The sequence below is a fragment of the Chaetura pelagica genome, unplaced genomic scaffold (assembly GCF_000747805.2).
Source record: "Chaetura pelagica isolate M959 unplaced genomic scaffold, ChaPel_1.0 scaffold188, whole genome shotgun sequence".
Lineage (NCBI taxonomy): Eukaryota > Metazoa > Chordata > Aves > Apodiformes > Apodidae > Chaetura > Chaetura pelagica.
The window spans coordinates 833,165-858,016 of record NW_009954196.1 but is presented as its reverse complement, the minus strand read 5'-3'; the positions used below and the strand labels follow the sequence as shown (position 1 = coordinate 858,016).

The 24,852-nt window shown below is 38.0% G+C and overlaps 1 protein-coding gene across 1 annotated transcript; it reads right to left on the bottom strand.

Moving 5' to 3' along the window:
* Positions 1-757: 757 nt before the first annotated feature.
* On the bottom strand, positions 758-24,852 carry SLC39A8 (solute carrier family 39 (zinc transporter), member 8; the record flags this gene model as incomplete). Its single annotated transcript, XM_010003178.1, has 8 exons — positions 758-904; positions 3,365-3,549; positions 4,068-4,275; positions 9,637-9,804; positions 10,929-11,051; positions 11,614-11,783; positions 16,843-17,011; positions 24,802-24,852. Coding segments are annotated over 8 exons (1,221 nt in total), but the record flags the coding sequence as incomplete, so codon positions are not given.

Below are 24,852 nucleotides of genomic sequence, written 5' to 3'. Positions count from 1 at the left end.
AAAACACTTGAACATTTTTATATACTCAAGGTTTCTAAAATACTGTAGAGTTGATAAATCGTCATAAATTTAACATAGGTTCCCTCTCATTAAAAGAAAAAAAAGTGGTTCCCAAAATAAATCAACAATTCCCTAGTGCACTTACAAAGAGAAAAGATCAAAAGCTGTAACTCGTATCTTTCCTTCCAGTGTTAATTAGTAATTAAAAATCTTAGCTTCATTAGTACCTACTCTGAAATACTCTGATTTCTGAGGGGAGGTGGGGGGACAGGAAGGGAATGTTACACAGACAAACCCTGCAACAAATGTAATGAAAAATAACCAGTTTTGAAACTGTTTGCCTTCACCACGATCAATAAAGGATATGTGACTCCATTATTTTCTTTTAAATAAGCATCTTCCTTGAAGGCCTCAGCTTTCTTTTGGTCTTGCGTAGATGCATGTATTGCATAATTCTACTGGCCAAGTAACATCGTCTCTCTATGACAGTTTACATATGTCTGATAATTTTAAATGGAAATAAAAGTATTAGAAGTAGTTCTTTGGCATCGTACAGAAGTTGACAGCTCCTACTATTTGGATTAACCACAAGTCCTAGACAAGAATTCCCTGTATTTGGAGCAAGGGGGACAGGACACGACTTGTCACAGTCTCAAAACCAAGTAGATTAAATGAATGTCCCTTTATGCACTTCAAGTTTCTTCCATTTGTAATTTACTTGATGTCTTCAGTACTGATCCCGTGTTCAGTCACATTATCACAGCTCAATATTTCCTGCATACAAGGTAATCATCAGTATAGCAGTAAACCCCGTTAGCAAACCAGCATTCTGAATCAGGAAGAACGTAAGATCCATCTTTCTTCCTGTCACTTTCTCTCGCAGCATATCATTCATCTCTGGGAACTGGAAAAGGGGATATTTTTAGGTAAGTATTGCCATCTCGTGGTAGCATGCATAACTTAAAGCAGTAAAAACTAAACCACATCGTTACTTTGGGCTGAACATTGGAACTGACAGAGGGTGAAGGCAGTCACAGGAACAGGTCACACCAACCACCCTGAAAAACCACTTCTCCAAGGATGGTAAAATGAAATGGTGGTTTGTTCCTCTCTCATGTGACTTCACCTCGTTCTCTCATGCAAATTTCCTCTTTCTGATTCCAGCAGTCTCCTAGGGTCCAACTGTTGATCCATGTATTGCTAGAAGAAGCTGCCCCTGTATTGCTACATGCTGCGTTTCTTCCTGCACTAGGATAAACTGTTCAGGAAATGGAAGATTAGGATTCTTCTGCTTTATCCATAAGCAAATGAAGCTGAAAACACAGACAACCCCTCAGAAATCAGATGTCTGTTACAAACAGAAGATCTGGTGAGCTGATGAGGAAGTGGTAAAAGGAAGGAACAAGAATGTAGTGAAACGGGTGGTCACACACGTAATATTACATTACAGTGCAATGAAGAGATTCTTCATTCCATAACATGCATCTTAATGGCAATGCAACGGCAAAGGATGACTGATTTGCTGTTAACTGCAGAAACAAAGATACTTCCTCTCTGAGAGCCAATGGAGATAATGGCAGCTGACAACTGGCAATAAGGTTCCCTGGATGGGTGATTCAGGGTAGGTGTTTGCTGCAGATGATTTTGACAAGTATACTCAAGTAAGTTTAAATGCTTTTCCTGTTGTGCAGAGAGTGTTGTGCACAGCCAGAACGCCAATGAAGATTGTGTATTTCAGAAACCTTCAGGCTGGGTGACTCAGAAGCTCTATCTTTCTTTGATCTCAGAAGGCAAAAACAAGGCATTGGAGGTAACGCAATTCTTGAAGAACAGACTAAGGTTAGTGGGGAAGTGGCCAAGCCTTCCCAGAAATTTGTAATCCTCTTGCACAAGAGGCAAAACCAGCAAACTGGATGAGCTTCATGCCATCCAGCAAGGTTCATTTGTGCGCACACCTTAGTGTACACATTCTCACATGCCCACAGCCTCACCACACAGTGTTCTTACTGGCAGAGGTTGGACTATGCCAGTACTTTAAAAAAGAAGAGGAAAAAGAAGTTACATTCTAATTAATCCTACCTGCTTCTGCACAAGCAAACCAGAAGTGTGTGAAAATCGTAACAGAAAGCAGAAAGCCAGATCTCTGTACAGAGCACTTGAATACCCTATTTCAGACTTTTCTGGGGGAAGGAAAATGCAGATAGGAAACTGAGCAAATCCTAAAACCTATAAAAAGAGAAACTGGGGAGGAGAGAGAAGGGAGAGAGACAGAAAAAGAGAAACAGAGAACAGAACAACAGATACAATGAGAACAGTGTTACCCGCTTTTTACTTACGAAATCCTATGTTATTACCTAAACTATATATAAACTATATATTAACCTAAACTGTAACAGTATTTAATGAAATAGTCGCTTTAACTGGGTAACAGCTCTTAAACACATATAGAACTAAACTGAGATCCCAAATCTTTTCAAATTCAGGCCTCATGACTCCAGTTCTACAGTCAAATGGATTCTCATCTATCAGACACATCTGTTATTACAACACTGAATTAAACATAATAATAAAACTTAAAATTATTAAAAGATCTCTTGCATTTTGAGATAAAACATCATTTTAAGAATAAATTATGGAATATTGCTTACTGCCTGTGAACCTAGATTTTATTTCCCAACATCTAAATCTAATCCAGATCTTAGCACAATTTCTTTGGCTCATCTCTTCTAGCACATTTTAAAAGAATAAATGATAGATTGATTACTTTGAATAGAGTTCAGCATTTTTTTAAATCTGAAAAACTGCCCCAAAAAACTGGGGCAGTGACTGTTTCATTTAAACCAGAAAATAATTTAAGTCAGGTTTCCACCTAAAAATCCCCAAATCATCACTGTGGTTACACAACACCTTTAATACAACTCAAAACTAAGTATTTAGGGGTTTTTTGTGTTTTTTTTTTTCTTTTAGCTCAAAATATGGCTTAAATAAACAAATTAACCTTCTAAAATAACAATGTGGAACACTTTGCCACTTTCAAATGCTGAAACAAAGTATTTATACTTCTTTACTCCTAGACAAAACCAACCCAAATTCATGAAAAGTTTGTCTCATGCTAAAACTCCTTTTCAGCCATAATCTGATCAGGCATATTTATGCAGTGAAAGGTTTTCATGTTAAATGAAGAAGCATAACTATTTGTACACCTCCAGTAAAGGTATAATTGATTATTTAACATCTGATACTAATTGTAAGTAGATGACACTGACATGAGAGGGACAAAATACTAAATCCTACCAGAGAGACTTAGTGTAGTCTTTGTTTTCTTGCAGAAATGTAAATAACTGAAAATGAAATTATATCTCACCATATCTGCCAGAGAGATGTACAGGAACATTCCACCAGCTACAGCAAAGATTATGTTAGGAGCAAAGTTGTTGCCTACTAATATACCAAAAGCCAGCCCAACGTAACAGGAACATGCAGACAAAAAGTTGAAAACCAGAGCTTGCCGAGTACTCATTCCTGCATTAAGCAAGATGACAAAATCCCCTAAAACAAAAAACACCAAAAAAGAAAATAAGAAAACCGTCTTCAGAAAACAATATTGTTATTTTTTCCTGATTTCAAAGGAATTCTGAAGAAAGATGTGATTTGTATACACATTAGAAGCCCCTGCTGTTTTTCTTCATTCAAATAAATGAAGGTGATAAGGATTTCCCTTCAATACTAAGGAAACATTCTTAAGCAAATAGGTGATGCATAGTTGAGCTAAGAGTAGAGGAACACAGAACCACCTATAATGATTTAAAAAAATAAATACAGCACTATATGCAGCACGTATGAACAGGGGAATTCACACCTCTCTAATATACATTCCCAGCTTCCACCCACCTGCACGTGGGAACTTCCTGTGCTAGAGAGGTGTATTTTGGTGCTTGGAAAGTTTCTGGTGAATATTTTTTCTAGCAATTTGTTCAAACTTTCTTTCAATCTGTGCCAACTTGTGGCCAGCACAACATCCTATGACAGTGATTTCCACAGTAAACATGTTGAACGCAATTCCTTACCCAATTCATGAGGAAACTCTTCACACAAGATGGCTACAGAGGTACTAAGCCCTTGAAACAGAGACAAAGTGAAAGAAGCACCAATGGCCAAACCATCTATGAAATTATGTACAGCATCACTCAGTGTTACCATCCAAGCAATGGTCCCAATTTTGGACAGGGGACGCCCATGAAGACATTTGCATAAGCCACCTTGAGTGGCTTCTTCCTAGAAAAAAAATAACACAATAAAGCAATTACTTAAAACATTGAATAAAGATGCAAACAAATCACACTTCTGTCTTTAAATGAATTCCAAGCATAACATAAAGGACTACCGCATATGGAGACCAAATGCTCAGTCCAAAAAGCAAACAGCACAAGTAGCAGCAGCAAATGTTTCTGTTTCAACCAGTGAATGTGCAGGAGCCAATCACCCTTCAGACCAGAGGCATCTGAATGTCTCTCTGCAGCCTCTGTCAGATTAAGAGTGCATTGAGGCTCCTCACAGCCTTCTGTCACCTCTATTAAGCCTGTACAGTCAGAATGATCCAATCACAGTGACTGACAGCATCTGTGCTTCCTACCCAAAACACATCTGGACCAGATATCTACTGCCAGTACCTCATGCTCAAGGAGACACACTTAGCCACCACATGTGAATACAGGCACATATCCAGATACTTCATAAACTTTCTAGTTTTGGGCAATGATAGTCAAGTCCAGTTATCCACATTAGTTTCTAGAAAGTGCATGTTTAATAAAAACACCAGTGGGTAAATACCAACAGTGACTTGAAGGCTCTGAGCATGAAAACAACAGGCTAATATAAAACTGCAACATACACATACACACCAGGGATCTCATTAATTTCTCCCAGAAGTGGAAATAATTTATATATGTGGTGCCATGAAATCATGAAAAACTTGAAGTAGATAGAAGAAACTGTTAGCTGGGAGCACAGACTAACTTTCTCTAAAAATTCTGATTCTGATAAAATTTCTGTCAAACATATAGTTTAGTTACATAACACTTGCAAGCACCATAGTATTTCCCCTGTAAAAATCAAAGGATTTGCATCAAAGGCATTAACTAGTGCTTGCTGACTGAATACATTAGCAGTAATATATACATCTGTGTGCCCAAAGATATATTTCTAGACCTCTCCTCTCACAGGAGAAGAGTATAGGTAACACCTTTTCCTCCTTAGGAAAAGGCTACTCCAACAAATTTTCCTTGGTTATTAGAAAGAACATGGCAATATTGATTTTATCCTATCAAATACAAACACTACTAGGCAAGTGAATTTTGAATGTCACGGATTTATAATGATTAATACATTCTTACAAAATATTTCATGACTGAGCAGTAAGATCCATCTTATCACTTGCTCTTATCTGACATTGGAGCTGCCTTGGGACAAGACAAAATTTCAGGTCAGGGATTTCTGAGTGAGATGCCTATCACACTACTTGGAACTTGTAGCCTTCGCTGATAACGCCACAACTGCCATCAAACACACTTCCAGCTCCTATTCAGTGCATAGAAGTCCTGAAATGGTATTTTTATGATGTGAAAATAAGCTATGGTATTGCAAAAGATGAGAGTTTCCCTGCTGACTCAAATACATAAGTTTTAGATTTGCACTATGTTTGCCTTCAGTTTTGGAGGTTTTCCTCTCCATTTCATCTAACACAGGCAATGCCAATCCTATTTTTAGTATGATTTGTACCTGTACTAAAACTGTTTGAGATAGGAAGAACTCTGAATAATAGACCTCTCTATTAATCCACAAAGGCAACCTGAACATCACTTTAAGACAGAAACATTACAAAGCAAGCCACATAAAATACATATATTAGGTAACTGGAAGTAAAAAGAAATATGAGTATGAGAAAACTCAAATACAATTAGCAAAGTTCTTCCACGTATTCATCCAGCCCCCCGAGCTGAAGTTCTGTTCCCCTTTATTTTTTTTCTGTTTCCTGGTGACCATCCTTCAAGCTGCCTAAGAACCAACTGACACATTGTTTTGTAGATCCTCCCTGTTTCTGACAAAAGTACTTCTCTTTCTCAGGTGTATTTCTAGCTTCACTGAGGAAAGGGAGTTTGAGAAAATGCACAGATTTTAATTTTGAATAACTCATTCATTTTTCTACTTTAAAAAACAACAACATTCTTTTGGAAATAATTTAGACACAAACTCCAACAACAAAAGCAAGTATTTTCTGATAAAACTACACTGTTTCTCTCAGGGGACTATGTTTTGTGTATATTAGCAACTTCTATTATACATGAGAAAGAGAAGCAGTGGTGTTCTTTCTGTAAAGCCTTCTGTTACCAAAAACTTCTCACATCAAACAGCAAGCATCTCCAGAAAACAAATGGTTCTATGAAAAGAGGTTATTAGGATGAAAATTCCTAAAAGAGCAATGAGAACAGTAAGCAAATAATACAAATGTGCACAAATGTCACTTGTACATACTTGCTTATGTTTGTTTCCATCAAAGCACTTTTTTATTTTCTGTGGGAACCATGTATGCGCCTATGGTTTTCTGAGGGCTCTAGTGATGTAACTTAGCCATGGAACTAAGTAAAAGACCCATTTCTGGAACCAATTGCATAGCTGAGAATTCCACTAACAGTCCAAAGCATTGCTTATGTATGACAAACATAAAAATGTTATCTTGAGGGCTTTTTTGTTGAAATAAATAATTTACAAATATACGTGCTGAACTTCCTGTGTGTTTATGAAAAACATGAACACTGAGTGAGAAGACACTATTAAGAATTAGGTGCCAAACTGCTCAAGAATGGAACTGACTCTAGAAATGTGCTGAGGTTTGGGTTTTTTCAATCTATGTTTTTTAAGCAATTGCAATTAATTTGGGAGAACAGTATTGCTGCAGAAACAGCTGTAGTTCAAAAAACAGGCATTGATTTCTGTAAGGCATCTGTAATACATACACAACTATCTGCTGTTTACTGTATAGCTTTGAAGTATCAAGATTCTTGCCTGCAACCTATTTTAGATAATGCTTTAACTTCTTCTGTAAATTATGTAAGATGCAATGACATTACCTGTCTGGGTTTACATTCTGGCCTTTACCAGATTGTGTGTAAATGAACAGCTAATATATATTCTTAATGTTTAAGATAAGGCAAACTGCTGACAAATTCACCCCACAAATACATAGGATTTCAAAGCAAAAATGCCTGAACAAGACAAAAACAAGGCAATAGAACAATGTCTATGCTCGACTGTCCCCACTTTGTCATGATAGTTTAGCAGATATCACAGAAGAGATGCCAGGTAAAGAGCTCTGTAATACCCAGCAGGACTATCAGGTCCAACTTTTATTAATTATTGGTGCCGTTCTGTATTCCTCTCGAAGTACCCACAGGACCAAGAAGGACTCCTGACAGTGCCTCTAGGGCATAAAAGCCATCGTAAAGCTTTGTTATAAAACTCTAACTTTGTGCACTCCAGGATGCAGACATTTCAGCAATTTGTCTCAGAAACAAGTTCTCTGCAAAGTTACTGCTGTCAAGTCCTATGATTTTAATGCATAGTAGCTAAAACTTTTGGGTAAGCCCAGAAGAGGTTTCCAAGGTTGCAATTACTGCTGCAAATGAAACCTGAAGGTAGGTGATTAATTAAACATTTAGATTTACTCTGGCATTCAGTCTGTTCTGGCATTGTAAGAGACAATACAGCTGGATCCCTACAGCTGAAAACAGTCACCACCAGTTGGCACAATCGGACTTCAAACTCCCCCCTTAACGCCTTCATGATGATTTCTGGCTATGCTGTGTTTGCCCTTTCTAATAAGATTTAGATTAGAAGGACACATTAAAATTCTATTAGGTATGTGTGGGCTTTTACCAAATGGTGCCTTCGTAACTCCCAAATGCCTGTACAGTTGAATGCAGACCTACGCTCATGGCACTATCCTAGCTGCCCCAAAACCCCTAAGCCACCTTGGCTCTCTCCCATCCCCTGACTCTGAAGGCTACCTGGCCCCTTTGAAGATGCCTGGTGAAGAGTAATGATAGGGTTTTTTTGTTGCTACCTTTAAATATCCACAATGGGCTATCTGCCACCCAGACTTCCTAGCAGCCAGCCTTCGCTCCAGAGTGATTTTTATTCTGTTACTTTTAGGAGGGTTTAATACAACACATTCTCTTCCTGGCTTTAGAGAAAGAGCAAGGAAGAAAGAACGAAAAGCATGAACCTTCATAAGAAAATAAGTAGAGGAAAAGAACTTTTGTGAAATGTTAAGAAGTTCTTGAAGTCAAGACTGCACGTAAAAGGAGATTTGTGAGTATTCCACAAAACATCTTGGTGTGAATACAATACTTCCATATCACAAGCACTAAATCTAAACTAGTTGCTAGAAATAAATGCTATATAGTTACAATATATGGTATTATTTTGTTGTATTTATGTATGTGTAAGCAGATGGCTAGCTAAAATATAATAATAGGATAAGTCTAGATAAAAATTCTGGTAAACAGAGCAGAAAAAAAAGACCCGTAACACTGGAGACAACAGTCCCCATAGAGAGTGAAGAGTTATTTCGTTTGCTTTATAAATCTAAAAAACACAGTTTAGAAACACTCATAATACAAATTTCTCTCTTGGCACTCATGCAATTTTAATTATTAAGCATGTTTCTCCTAGTTTTCAAAATGCCCAGTATCCACCATACTCCACGACTATTCTACAGTAAGGACAAGTACAATTTGGTACATTAAACAGTGTGCAATGAATGCCCTGTGAGCCTGCAGGGTCAATGCAGAGCTCTCACATTCTCTCTCAGCTGTTAGGGCCTGTCTCTGGCTTCCTCTTCTGCTCCTCACTGCTCCCCACAATTTTGCTGGCTAAAGAACACAGGTGGCAAACCAAAAATATCTACTATTAAAAAATACGCCTTAGCCATCAGAGAACTGTTTCTACATGTTTTTTTGTTATTTTTAAGTAACAGTACTCCTATGCCTTGTACAGGGAAAAGAGCAAAACACACCAGCTCTCTCTTCCTGCTTCCATTTTCTTCTCAGACAGAAGGAAGTCATATTTGTAGTACAAAAACAAACACAGAAATATAGAGAACAAATCTGAAAGAGAGTAATGCTCACCCCAGGAGGAACAGCTTCTGTCTTAACATACTATCTCTGTAATTCCCACAGTATCCAAACATACTGGACTAGCCCAAGCACTGCTCATAATATTCTGCACAATAGCTATTGTATCAGTTGTCATCATGAATCATTGATTCAGAGGAATCAGGTTCTCACACAGCTTTACACAGTCAGGAACACAATATGGATCATGCAACACAAACACACTTATCACTCTTTAAGCAAAATAGTAACGACAATATTGAAATATTTATTAGCTATTTTTGATGGCTACAAGTTGAATGCATCATTCAGCTTTTATAGGCTGGCCCCCAAAACTCATATTTTTCAAGCAAGTTATAAGCTGTATATGTACAAAAAGTCGACTAAACTAGTAACATTCATATTAACTCTTTGCTCAGATATGCTTATAAAATTGGCAGGGATAAATAGACACATTTTTTCATACCTGCGCTGAGACCACACTGATGCTGTCAAAACCAAGATTTCCATTGCTCTCTATGACAGCTGAATTTGCATAGCATGTCCCCCCATTGCTGGATGATAGTGCCTTGGGTGGGTTAGTCTTATCCTGAGAATGATTCTGTTCACCATTTCCAGAGTCAGTATGGCCAGTCTAGGTGACAAAGAAGTAAGTAGCTAATTAAAATAAAATCAAAATAACAACATTAAGAAAATAAGAGATCAAAAAAGAAAAAGTGGGGGCATCATATTCATGCTGTCTTTCTTTCAGCACCAAGTACATGTTTAAATGGGCAGCAGTAAACATTTAAATGTTTAAATTAACTTCCTTAAATTAAGTTCCAAACTTATTCCTCACTTTTTAGTTATCAGAGTATGTCAGGGTTTTTCATTTTTGTACCATATATAGAACTTCCCAAGATGAACACCTGACCATAAGTGATTAACATTTGCTAGTTATTCCAGGCTGATCATCAAATACCGCTTATTAGTCTTTGTCAACTGCTCCCAAAAATAAAGGGAATTTATATATATATATATTTTTAATTATTATTTTTTTTTCTGCAGTTACTATAAAAGGACAGTTGATCTTCATAATCTTCAATATTAGCAACATTTTGGGAAGGGGGACCTTACGTGAGGTAAAAGTAGGAAGACAGGACAGTTTCTTTTGTAAGATGTGAACAGAGAATCAAAGATTTTGAGGGCCTACTCTGGGAGAAATTCTGCCTCACACATGTAAGCACACAGAAACAAACATTCTGCCATATGGGTAGAAAGTAGATGTGCAGCACAGATAACTGCAGCATCGCTAAAGCAGGTCTGTGTACACAGAGCTGAAGTTATTAAAGGTGAGATTCAGGCACTGTCAGCACTGTTACACTTTAACAGATGACTAAGAAGGTATATTTGTCACATTGATTTCTCCTTCCCAAAGGGGAGCTCCAGGGGCAGTCTCCATTCTCTCCAGCTCTTACATATTTCCACTTTCTTCTGATGCCTTTAGCTAGCACAGACTTTGCTGTTGAGAGCAACTACAGCACATGCCAGTGACAGGAGGCCACACTCACATCTGCACTCTCTTCCCAGCTCTGCCTATAGCTCCCTCAAAAAAGTGAAATTTCTTCCTCTACCTATATGTATTACATATATATATAAAACAGATATATTAGAACATGTGGTAAGGTTGAATTCCTTTGATAAAATAGTAAAAAACCCCACATTCTATGAAACTATCAAGTATCTCATAAAATGTTAACAGCTGTAACATTTCATTACCTGGTTATAGATCTTCAATATCACTTTAAGAATCCTTTCCACAAAGAAGAGAATATAGAATCCACCAAACACAGCAACTGCTTTCTCAACATAGTTATCTACTTTGGGGTCAAACCCAAATGCCTAACAGTGAATAAAAAGCAATGCAAATTAGTCTGTAATCTTAGCACATTTCCAGAAAAAACAAGCAAACACACACCCTGCACACACAGATACTCCTCTAAAATACAGGCTGTCTCTCTTCCAACCAGGAGTTTCCATGAGGCTGACATTATGAAAGATCCAGATCTGTTTTTCTATTATTATTTAGATTAAATGTTAATAGTATTTTAATTCAGCAGAACTTTACATGCAGTATATGTAGTAGTAAAGTGCAAGACAAGGAGAGTCTAACTTGTAGCCTATTAATGTTCCTTGGAAATGTATCCAACGCATTTCTCATTCTGCCTAGAAATAGGGGGCAAGAGGGCAGAACAGACCTTGGTCTTTTTCATGGCACAACCAGACATAACTCTTGATGACTCTGCTCACTCAGCCAGAAGGAGATGGTAGCTAATGGTGCTGAAGCCCACCACAATTCTCTGAAGATTGCAACCCTTACACAGAACCTCACTGCAGCATTTTTCTAAAATTAACACACTCTAGAAACCAGTATACAAACCAAGTAACAATTCCCCTTGCTTACCTCTGGAATGAGCTGGAAAATTGCATTAGAAAAGAGAGTACCAATGGCCAAGCCCACAAAGTAGGTTAAAACCTTGGGGAAATACGACTTCTTTAACAGTGGAGTTAAAATCAATCCCAGAAGTGATGCCAAGTTAATGATAGTCACAGCCAGGAACCCAAATCCCCAAACTGTGGATAAACAGGAAAAAATATAAAATATTTTAGTATAACACCCACATCAGGCTGTTTGTCATTTTTCTAACAGCTAAATTGGCATGGAATTGAGGAAAAAGAAACAACATGGTTCCTTGGTTGAAATTATACTTCACAAATATAAACACCTAAAATGCATAGATACTGAAGATGCATACCTGCAGAAAGGTAATCTCTGGAAGCTTGTCTGGGACTACCATATTAAAAATGGAAACTGTGCTGGTATAAGATCTGGGACAGCCTACCTGCTGCTAGTATAAATCAGTTCTCTCTACAGTTTGTGAAGAGTAAAAATTAAGGCTCAGACCAACAGTTGAAATAACTGTAACATAGACTTAAGACAAAACTTCATACTAGTCCCAGGGTTAGAACCAATTGTCGTTAACTCCTAAGGAACTCAAAGATAGAAAATCTGCTGTCTTTGCTGTGCTGTATCAAAATACCCTTCCTGAAATAATTAAATAGAGAAAATAAAGTCTATTTTAAGAAGAGGTTCTAGACTCAAAAAGATAGGCAAGTGATTTAGGTACACAATGGGAAAAATACATCATTGGAAGTGGCAAATGCAATAGGGTTCACCATAACAGAGGCTCCTTCACCATAAGCACAGTCCCAGGTTTTTAGAGTTCAGAGATGAGGACTTGCACAATGCCATCCCATAGCTGTTATGAAGTCTGAATTATAGGTGGTGTGAGGGTGTGAGTTCATAAGCATCATAAAATTGTGCCTTTATGCATGACTACTGTTTCTCCCAGCAACATCTCAAGTCCCTGTGAGTACAGAGAAAAGCTTTAAAGGTTGCACTGAAAGGCTACAACACTCTCTCAAGTGATGTCACAGAACCACAAAGTTATCCACTTAGCAGGTCTGCCTATAAAAATTAACCACAAATAATAACCAAGGCCAACACAATGCTGGCTTTATGAGAACAGTTTGGGATAATCCAGAAATTTGCATCATTCTAAGCTTTACAGTATGTATATAGAGGAGGTGCTAGAAATTCATTTCTGCATAGCAGAAACCAGCAGATCAGGTTATGATCTGCAGCCTAACTTTCCTGCAACGCAAGCGACGAACACGCTAAGCTGGATTCCTCACCTGTGAGTGGGATGGCTCTGCTTCATTTGCCAGAATTTTGCCACAGTATCACAATTTTTTATATGTAATGAATTTTATATTATGTTGGGTACAGAAATCATTAGAAACATTTAATGCTTTTGCAAAAGGTAAATCAATGCCAATTAGAACATTCAGTTGCCATTTTTGAGAAAGAGAAACAGAGAGAGAGAAAAACACACAACTAGATATGGTTAGGTTCACTAAGCTATACAGGAGACTAATTCCCATTAAAATAAATTACTACTAAGCTTGTAAATATATATTTGAAATCAAATCTGTTATAAACAAATTGACTTCCAATGCAACCATGAGTCACAAACCACTGTTTACAGTTTGGGATTATGGCAGAAGCACAAGTCTCTTTCAGTTCAGTTCAGTATACAGACAACTCCTACACATTATTCTGTGCAAAACATGCATCTTAAACTGAGTTAAGAAAATAAAACCCCAACTTAACAAATATGAAACACTTACTGTACTTGCCCAAATTACTTCATCAGACACAGGAAATTAGAACAAGCTACAGAAATTACAGTCAAAAGTCAGTAGTAATTACTTTTTACAACAAAAGACAAAGAGGATAAATTTATAAAATGTGTGTGTAGATCAGAACGGAGCCTAAACCCAAGCACAGAAAAGCAGGGTATTACCCAATTGTGAGATAAATTCTCACAATACTATATGCCTCACTAACAAAAGGTCTAACTTCCATGCTAGTACTCTTTTTCTCCGAGCAGCAGGACATACAGGACAGCAGGACATACAACATCTACTTAATTTGAAGTAGCTGTTATAAATGACAAAACAGTAAATAATTTGTATTTTTTATGTAATGGAAGATGTCTCATAATGCACTAAAGAACCTGTTCTCACAAGTAGGCCCATATTGTAAACCACTGGTATGCAGTACTCCCCTTTTGTTACATGAAAAACATAAAAGGAAAAGCCATCTTCCAGATGAAGAGATAGAGGGTGCCAGAAGATAGATGCTATTTTACTTCTAAAATTCTGCCCTAGACCTGGGTGGCCTGAAGAACTTGGAATATGTAAAATGTCGAATTTACATATTGATACTTTGTTTCTGATTTACTCACCCAAAGTGGAAGAATAAGAAAGAATTAAAATATGTGATTAAATAACCCCAGACAATGAAATAAAAAGTTAACCATTATCCATCCTAGGCATTCCATAGATCCAGCAATAAGCCTCAGTAGTATGAGGGCTAGTTTAAACTAATGAAATTTTTCAAGGAATGAAATAAATCTAAGATCTTTCTTACAGAATCCCAAGGAAGGTGATCCTGAGCCTTGTGGCAAGCTTTCATCTGAGTTCAGAAAGACCTGAAGTGTAATTGGAAAATAAAAACAAACCAACAAAAACAAACAAAAAAACCCAACAAACAACAACAACAAAAAACCAAAACGAACAACACAAATATTGGCCCATAATTACATCATTACAGGAACTGGTATTTCAAGAAAAATACACAAAGTGGGGGGAGGAAAGTAATAAAATTCCAAGACAACCAATGTTGCTGCATTATGGACTGTATTTCAGAATATTATGTAGGCACCGCTGTCTTTAAATCAATTTTATTCACCAGGACTCCATCCACACTATGCTTTTGATGAGTCCATGCATCTCAGAAAGCTGGCTGGGCTGACTTCACGTGACAGACTAGAGCATTCTGCTCACTGTGCTCCCCTCAGACTGGCAGCTCAGTCTAGCTTTTGCCAACTACCATTATTCTTTCTGTCTGTAGAACTGTAGCCTCAATAAAAAGACAGCCAAGATACCCAAAGACACAAGAAAACCAGTAACATGGCCGGAGTGCTAAAAAGATACCCTCCTTAGAACATCATTGCTGAGCAGTGTTCCTTATAAGAAGTGGTGACCACTGCTCTGGGCCTTCATGAGGCGAGCTCAGGCTCCTCCTTAGTCCTGTCCTGGGATGAAAAGGAAATCACGGTATGAACACCCTTCTGAAGAAGCCAAGCATAGAGCACAGAACCTGTCTGCCTAGGACAGATGGAATGTCTTTGGCCATTTCCAGCTATTTCATGCATCTCCCTATGATCTTTCAGATAAGCAAGAAAGGGAAGGACATGAGTGTGCCCTAAGGTCAGCTAGGTCCTATATGAGTTCTCCAAACCCCAAGGCAAAACACATGCTGTGTGCTGCCTTTTAATTTCTACTCTGCTTCGGCAATACTTTTATTATTATTATTACAAGTAGCTGTTCTGTAAAGCTTATTGTACTAATTTCTTCTGTATGTCTTATCCATTTGTATTTTGGAAGACAAAATATTCTCAAGTGTGTGAGAGTCCCTGAGCAGAAAATTCACATAAGCACAGCTGGAAACATGCATAGGGAATTTTGTTTCATGGGCAGTAATTGAAACCAGCTAATCTAAATGCTGCCACAATACAGAATCATTGGGTGCAGATGTGCATAGATCACCTGCGTTTGGCAGTGGGCCTTTCTGTGAACCTCCCTTCAAAATAGGTATCACTACCTCGTGCACTTGTGGTTTTAAAATACCCTAACTGTGGGACCAGCAGATTTATTGCACTGCAGCCAAGGGAAGGACAGAAGAAGGTTACTCTGCTTATCTAGCCAGTGGACGTTGCTTCTGAGCTGGCAGGGTTAAAGAAAAACAACAGGGATGGTCTAGATTAGCTACAGGTCAAGCTTTCCATGCACAATCTACTTAAACAGCCCCAACAAGAAAAAGATAAGGACCAATCCTCCGGTGCAGATACTATGGACTGCTTGACTGTATGTGCCCTCCTAACAGCATAAGCAACCTAGAACTACCAAGGTAAATTGATGCCATGGTTTCAGTGATTCATCAAACATAACTCTAATTATTCACTGACACAGCTAAGTTTTTGGAATTAGCTATAATTCTTAATAAATTTCATCACTTAATCAGAATGTTCTTAATACTAGTATTTCAAAAGTTATAAAAAAACCTGCCTGCTCATGAAGGGGGGGCTGGAACTAGATGATCTTTAAGGTACCTTCCAACTCAAACCATTCTATGATTCTATGATCTCTGCTCACAAATACTCACATTAGGCATCTGCTCATCCAGCATCCTAACTTTAAACTTTAATTCAGCTGACTCTCTTGGAAAAATACATTTAGTTGGAATCCTCAGCCAAACAAAGAGGTCATTGCATATTTGATCCATGTAAGTGCAAAAACTGACTTCATTAACCAGCTGCATCTTCCCTGTCCTACATTTTTTACTGCACTGTACGATTCTCTGCACAATACAGAGATAATAGTGAGAAAAACAGGAGGAAGGAAGATTAAGGCTACTCAGCCATGTGATGATGCTGCATATGGAGGGGCAGCACAGATTATGACAAGGAAGCAGGAGTTGGAGTTTGGAAAGAATATTTTTCCTCAGTAAAACAATCACTTGCTCCCCTGATGTCATGACTCCCACCTGCAAATAATTCCACTCACATGTAGTCCCCTAATAATTTTACCTTGAGTTGTCTCAAAACATGCTCATCACATTAAATCTGATCTCCCACTGTAAGTCACCTTCACAAACTTCCCAAACACCTTTCCTATTAACCAGCTACTAGTTAGTCCTTAATATTCCAAGGCACAAACAATTATCCAAATAATTGGTCAGAAAAACTATCTTTAATGGGGAAATTATCCCATAACTAGCTACTCCATTCTTTCACCTTTCTCTAAAACATTTTAATAGATCCCTGTCAAGAGATACGATATTTGTTTAAATAGTCTACTGGAACAGTATTTTAATTTTCTCTTCCCACTTTACAACTATAGCCTCCTAAGCAAAACATTCCTGTTATACATCGATAAATGCTTACTATTCCTCTAAGAAAACTTCACTACAGCTGTGGTATTAATGCAATTAATATTAACCAACCTTGTAAAGAATGTGGTTTAGATGTACCCGCAAGGTCTTCCTGGTGATCACATGGGTGAAAAATTAGCTGTTGCAAAACAGCAGGACATATTGTAGAGAAGTCTGAATTTGATATGTAACTGTTGTTTGGTATCCCATGCAAAGAAAAAATTTCCTCACCAGTCAAGCACTGAAACAACAAAGGATTTTGTCAACTTAATACATTAATGCAAAAAAAGAAGCCATACACTGAGAAAACAAATAATTGCAATATGAAAATAATGTAATGCATTTTCAAGAAAATGTACACAGTGTTTTGCATGCTGTGTATGAAAACATTGACTATTGTGATGTAAAAGTAACTCAAAGTATTTTAAGTAAAATAAATCGTAAACGAACAAAACATGTTTTAAATACATTTGCAAATCTTATGCTCTATGATACAGGACAGTTAAGCCTTACAATGTATTTGGAAAAATAGCTTCAAAGCAATTAAAATCTCATGCAATTACAAAATAATTAAACTTAAGAGCAGTCTAGATACAGTTAAAATCTCAGTGACAGAAAATTACTGGTAATTCAATAACTGCCTATTCATCTAAGTGATCACTTCTACTTTACAACAATGCTTATTTGTCTCCCCAAATAAGCTGTTTAAAAATGATCTAATTGTTAGCAGTACTCCAACTTTTTAATTCTTTTCAAAGTAATAATTGTTAGCAGCAAACATTGTTTCATAAAACCATCCCATACACCAACAAGAAGTACTTGTATATCGGATCTTCGCTTTGACTTCAGCTCATGACATAAAAGTATCAAGAGGTCACGGATAAATGTACTTAACAGTGCTAAACCAAGCCAGGGCTTGTTGCTCTGTTCATTATTTCCAACCACAAGATAAAAGACAAACCACAAAACACCTCAAAATATACATATCATGGGTGTAAATTGGAGCATAGGAAGTTCAAGGTGAATATCCGAAAAATTTTTTTTACTGTGAGAGTGACAGAGCACTGGAACAGACTGCCCAGGGAGGTTGTGGAGTCTCCCTCACTGGAGGCATTCAAAACCCACCTGGATGAGTTCCTGTGTGATGTACTCTAGGTGACCCTGCTCTGGCAGGGGGGTTGGACTAGATGATCTCTCGAGGTCCCTTCCAGCCCCTAAGATTCTATGATTCTATGATTCTATGATATTTGTATATACTTGTATATATTTTCTTTTATCATTGGTGTTTAATTAAAGCCGCCTAGTTTAGTCTTCAATCCAGAGAGTCTCTCATTCTCTCTCTCCTTCCCTGCTTGGGTGGGAGAGGAAGGGGATCGAGAGCATTGTTGTCAATCTGAGTCAAACAGTGACAGGCTTACTGCCTTACAACAAACACAGGATCACAGAATTACAGAATTGCCACGGTTGGAAAAGACCTCTAAGATCACTGTGTTCAACAGTCAACACCCACCGCCCACCCCAGCGCCCCCCCAAAATAAAAAAACCTACTAGAACATGTCCTGAAGTTCCTCATCTACACAGTTCTTAAATACCTCCAGGGATGGTGACTCCACCACCTCCCTGAGCAGCCTGTTCCAGTGCCTGACTACTCTTTCAGCATATATGTTCTTCCTAACATCTAGCATAAACCTCCCCTGTCGTAATTTCAGACCATTTCTTCTAGTCCTGTTGTTATTCACTTGAGAGAAGAGGACGACATCCATGTCCCTACCACTTCCTTTCATGTAGTTGTAGAGAGCAATGAGGTCTCCCCTCAGTCACCTGTTCAAACTAAAACTAAACAATCCCAATTCCCTCAGCTTTCTTCTCTAGCCCCTCCACCAGCTTGGTTGCCCTTCTCTGAACTCACTCCGGCACCTCAATGTCCTTCTTGTAGTGAGGGGTCCAGAACTGAACACAGTATTTGAGATGTAGCCTCACTAGTGCCAAGTACAGGGGCAAGATCACCTCCCTAACACACACCAGGGTTGATTCCCAAGACTGAAACAAAAGTCAAACACTTCTACGTGAGGCAACAGGTTAAGAGCATAACTCTTCCTGTAGCAAATCTCAGCATGTTTGCAAAAGTAGAGCACCAGAAGCCTTAACAAATTTTTTTTAATGGTCACTGCCTGCTCTTTTCAGTTTTGCTAGCCTTTAGATTCCACAGCACTTCTCCAATAATTCAAGACTATTATTTAAAAAGCAGGGTTGGTTTTTTTTTAGACACACACCAAAGCAACTGCAAGCTGTTCACTCTATCAGAGCTGTTTTCACTTCTGTCCATAAATATTTTTCTAATACTGTCCAAAAGGTGAAAGATATGCACACATCATTTGAATGTGACTCTGAAGCTTGGAGGAAAAGAACATGCAGGCCAATTCAAGTGGCTTCAGCTAAATTACATCCAAGATGTTTCCATCCCTCCTGTTTAATGATCCAGTCTAGCAAAGCACTTAAATACGTGCTTGTACTTAAATGTAAGTATAAATTTTGTTAAGGCCACAATACCTTCAATACTCAAATAAATGCAAGCAATGTGCATATACCTTCATCTTTTAATGTCTATGCGAATGTCAAAGTACCACACATAAAAAAAAATATAGCTTGGAAATGGAAAATGTTTCTTTTGTTTTAAAGCATGTTGTTCCATTTAATTTCAATGGAAGTGGTGCACAGAGAAATCATCAATGAAGATTCAGTCTTTAACAGCCCAAATATATGAACTCCTGGAAGCTTTATGAACTGGTTATGTCTCTTACCATTTTACTGTTGCATTATGGAATAATGCAAAACACTTGGCAAATATGTCCAGTATGAAACAAAGAGAGGACAGTAATGGTTTACAGGAATAGTTCCCATATGGTGCTTCTTGTATTACTGGCTCATAGAGCAACTTCCAGAAGTCTACAGTGAAAAGCCCTTAGAAAAACAAGCCAGTAAGAGCTGAGAATTTGTAACATAACTATGTCTAAGATAAATTATCTATAATTATCTAATTCCTAGAAATACAGAATGGACTACTAGTATTTTAAAATACTAATATATCTATGCTATTAGTTCACAAAAATCCAAACCATGTTGAAGATAGAAAAACAGATTATGGAGAGCAAATAAATCAGACACAGCATGAATTACTACACTTGATACTTGTAACTTTGGCTACATACAAACAAATGGTTGAGAAACACCATCAGAGAAGAGCTCTATGTGAATGTGAGAAACAGCATTGTATTTAATTACTATTATTATTATTTTGATCAGGGACAAGCCCAGGGGATAATGATTCCTATAAATGATTAGTCACCACATTCTCTCACTAAACTCCTAAATACATCCAAGAGCTAAAAAGCAAGCCTGAATGAGTTCACTGGCACCATTAAAAGATTTAATTAAATGATTAAATCTATTTGAAGCCTTGAATTGGAGCAATTCATGTTTGCCCACTGCAAAACTCTGCCTTTGTCTTTGGAGGATAAATACATTAAGACACCCACATTGCTATAAGAACATAAGCTATTTATTTCACAAGACTGATGGATGGTCTCTACAGAAAGGAAATTCAGCCTCATGGAACAGAAGACTGAGTATGACGTCCTGGCTCACCAAGTCTACCTCTGTGTCTGCCCCCTGCTATTCAATAAGCCTTGTCATGGCAATTAGGTGAGGGGAGTGGCTGGAATGTGACTGTCACCCAGTGATCAATAAGCAACTGCAAAAAATACATTACAGAACTGATCATGTCCTGAAACTGTTAAAAAATTCATTTTTACATGCTTTCATCAAAATTTTGGAGGACTTAAATCAGTAAAATTCACACAAAGTACTCAGACTTTACAAAAATAGACCATCAATGGGGTTATTCAAACAGATGTTTACTTCTCTTCTGGTAAGGCTCTGCCAAAAATGATTGACCAATATGAAATTATTTTTTTTCAAGAGCCCAGCTACCTAGAATCTCTTTACACCAGTATCTTTATAAACGAGAAGTGGATGCCAGTTCACCACAGCCTTTGAAGAAAAGGAAGGGATTATTGCTCAGACAAAAATAATGCCGAAAGGACCTTTAAAAAAAAATGCTACAGTATCAACCATCTCGTAAATGCTTCACCCTTCTCATCTTCTGCCATGTTGTTACATTTGCTCTTCGTTTTATCTGTAGCATTCCACATGTGAAGTACTAAGATACCCACCAGCAACCTGGACTACATTTTCTAGATGTGTCCAGATTAAATACCAGCTTAGCCCACACCTGGGTTGAGCAGAGGAGGTCACACAATAGCAACAGCAAAAAAAGAATGCAGTGAATACCCATCTGATCAGCATTTTTTCCCTTCTTTTTCACTTAGCCTGCACCTGGATAAGGCAAAATAGAGACATATGACAATGTTTTCCTCAACTTAATTTTAACAAATTAAAACACCTAACATTGATGTGGTGGCATCTTTTTATCACTCAGCACAGTAAGAAATAGATGCTAGGATACAACCTTTCCTTCAATAAGGAGCACTCCATGAGAAAGAGTCAAACCAATGAAGCTGCTTAAATGTACTCACATACTCTAGGGATTTCACTTACTCCCTAACATGTTAAAGGCAGCTGTTCATGCTGGGAGCTGAACACTGTCCATGACTGCTGAAATTTGATTATGATTTTGGAGAAATAAGACACATAAGAGTGTGGAACAACTAAGCCTATTTATCTCATTGATCGAGCAACATCAGATTATGGTGTTGGATCAAAACCATAAGCCACACTCTGTCAGACCATTCCCTCTTTCAAAAAGCAAAAGTTGTAACTAGTGAAGCACTACCAAAAAGACAAAACAAAACAAACAAAAAACAAACAAACAAACACCACACAAAACCCAAACCAACCCAAAATCAAAGCAGGTGCTAGCCTGGTTCTAGTCTATCTGAAAAATTAAAGTTACTGGGTTTTGACCCATCCTGAGGTGAAAATTTATTAAATCAGATAATGAGTATTAATATAAGATTTTAACCTCATTTTGTCCAAATGTTTAAAAATGAAAATGCCTTATATTGATACAGAGTATTCAGGCATAACATCTAGACTGTCATAAATATAGATTTAGAAAAGTTAAGTAAGGAAATCGGAACATGATTTTAGCACCTACAGATTACATCAAATCACAAAATAAAGCTGAAGTTAACAAGCTTTCTTTCCAATGCCCATTTACCTTCCAAGTATTTTTGGATCAAAACTTTTGAGCACGTAATTTAATCCTTCAGCACACACATGTATGGCTATTGTACTTCAATGAACCCAACGACAGAAGATCAAGTATAGTTTAATGTTTTTACAACATATCTTGCTAATAATGCAAAATAGAGTGAGTAAACATACCATCATCTATTACACTGAAATTGCTAATTGTGTCCCTATTAGTAGGACTAAAATGTGTCGGAATTCCACATTAATATGTGAAAAAACTGCACTGACCAATATTTGAGTTTGCTCAGTTACTACTTATTTCTCTGAAAGGAAGTCTTAGCTTATACATTAAGAAAATATAATGGAAGAAAATTTGAAGAGCAAATAAATTTCAGATAGAAAATAAAGAGAATTATAAAAGTGCATGATGAAATAAGATAGCAAAACTATAAGGAACTGGAGACAGTTCAATCAAAAATTCCAAAACCGTACTCAAATTTATTTTCTCTTTTGTCTTTTACAGGAAAAAAATAGCATATTCATGGACATCATAGGACATAAGTTACCCTAAAAGCCTACAAAACTACACATTCAAATACCATCATCATCAAATTATTTTTTTTTTTTTTCTTGTCTTTTTAAGTCTACCTGGAATCAAAGGAAAACAGAAGTCAAGCATTCATTTTCTGGCTGACATATCTATACTCTTTAAGAATACGAATCAGCTTCTGGTGCATAATCTCTTATGAGATTAATGGGCTTACCAGAATGGTTATGAATAGAACATTAAAACTAAACACTAATACTGGGATAAAACTAACAGAGAGTGTTCCTTCCTGACAGTTTTTGGAAGTGCTGTATCACCTATTCATTACAGATGAGCTCTCCACTAAAAATGACTTCATGCTCGGATAACAGACTCTCTGATAGAGCAGGGGTGTGTTATCTTGATTGGAAGAAAGGTCTGGGAGTCACCCCACTAGCTCTGGACACTGAAGTTAAGAACTGAAAGTTTAAGATAAACCTTGCTTCCTTCCACAGTTAGGTATTTATGCAGCCTGAACAGGATTCAGCCTGAGAAAGACTTGAATCACTCTTCAATTCACTTTCCTCTGTGGAGAATCAGTAATAGCCCAGGCCTCTGGTGCCTTCCAACACAGAAAGTTAGATTAGGCCTCTTTATGTCTTGTGTCATAACCAGCTGGTAAATATGCTAAATTATCGACTTGTAAGTACAAAGAATCACAGTGTTTGAAAATGGTCATGTATGGTTTACCTTGTATGAAATGTATGCATCTGCAAACACCACCTGCCCAAACTCATTGACATAACTCACATCTATGAGGGACCAAAAGCCAGGAAGCAAAATGCACTTCCTTAATTGGTACCAGCTGATGGAGCAGCTGCAAGGCCACGTTTAAGAAAAAATACAACCCAGAAAAAAATAAGCATTTTAGTGAGGTCCCCTAGATATTAAAAATGGACACAACTAGAACAGACCTGTAAAAAATCTCAGTTACACTTCAAATTACTTATGAGGAACATGCACTTACAGTAATGGGAAGAGCATTCCTTTTTTTTTTCCCTCTGTAGCCCGTGCCAAAGCCTGTGTACGAGGACTACGTGCTTCTGCAGAGGGAAAACCTAAAGGACTGAAGAATCTACTCATTTCTATGCCCTTCTAAAGAAAGCTCCTTTTCATAGCCATATTCAACACTGCAAACTTGTATTTAGCATGTGTGTCTGGGTATGTTTATGGTTTTAATACACTGTGTTGGAACAGTGTTCAATTTGTGAGATGTGAAAGCAGTGACTCTGGCAAATATCACCACGCTCATACTGAATATTACATTGTTCTCAGTGGCATTAACTCCCAGTTAAACCTCTGGTAATGGTAAAGACATCAGAATTACACTCTAAAACCAAGGGAACTTATCCAAGGTTTGTTTCCTTCACAGAACAAGCAACAGAACTACTACTACAAAAGTTAGGAAAAAAATAAATCTGGAAGTTCCCAGAACCATGCCTCTTCTGTTTCTCAGGGAGCTGAACCAAACCAAAGCAAAACATGTGCCTGATTCCTGAGCATAGGAAAATCACCACCAGCCTCAAAATTTCCCCTGAAGTCTGGTCCACTTAAGTCCAGGTCACTAAAGAAATATGAAATTGCTAAGGCTTTAAAATGAGGTCTGAGTTTTGTATGAAGAAACTAAACAGAATAAATTATTTTTAGGAAAGGTGGTATTCCCATGATATTTAGTCAATAATTAAACATCATCCGAACCAGCATTTAGTAGATGCATTGAAGGGTGCACACTTGGCAACCAGATTAAAGATGTGAACGTTTCTGTAGAAGGTTCTTTACACAAGCTAGATGTGCCTCTCGGCAACTTCGTGTTTCCACAGGACAACTGCACTGCAACAAGTCCTGAAGATTTACAGCTCTTGCAGGGCAACACCGGCTGATTCTCATTCTTTTTGCTGTTTACTCAGGATGCTATTGACTCGGGAGAAGTGCCAGTTTAAGAGCTGAGCAACGAAAAAAGCAGAGCTGATCCCACGGCCGGTCCCGCCCCGCAGCAGCTCCCCGAGGGACGGCGGCTTCTCCCCCACCCCGGGCCGCTCTCCCCACGGACCGGCACCTCTGCCCGGAACCCTGGCCCAGAGCCCCAGGAGAGCTGTGCTTCCCCCCTCCCCACTCCAACGTGAGGAACCACGACGGCGAGACGCACCGAACCGCGGAGCTGCGCGCCCAGCTCGGCGCTCTCCTCCCTGGACGTGCGTGTCCAGCCCAGCCCTCAGGGCCCCCCGCGGTACCTGGTTGTGGTGCAGGTGGGTGAGCGGCAGCACCGCGCCCAGGGCCGGCCC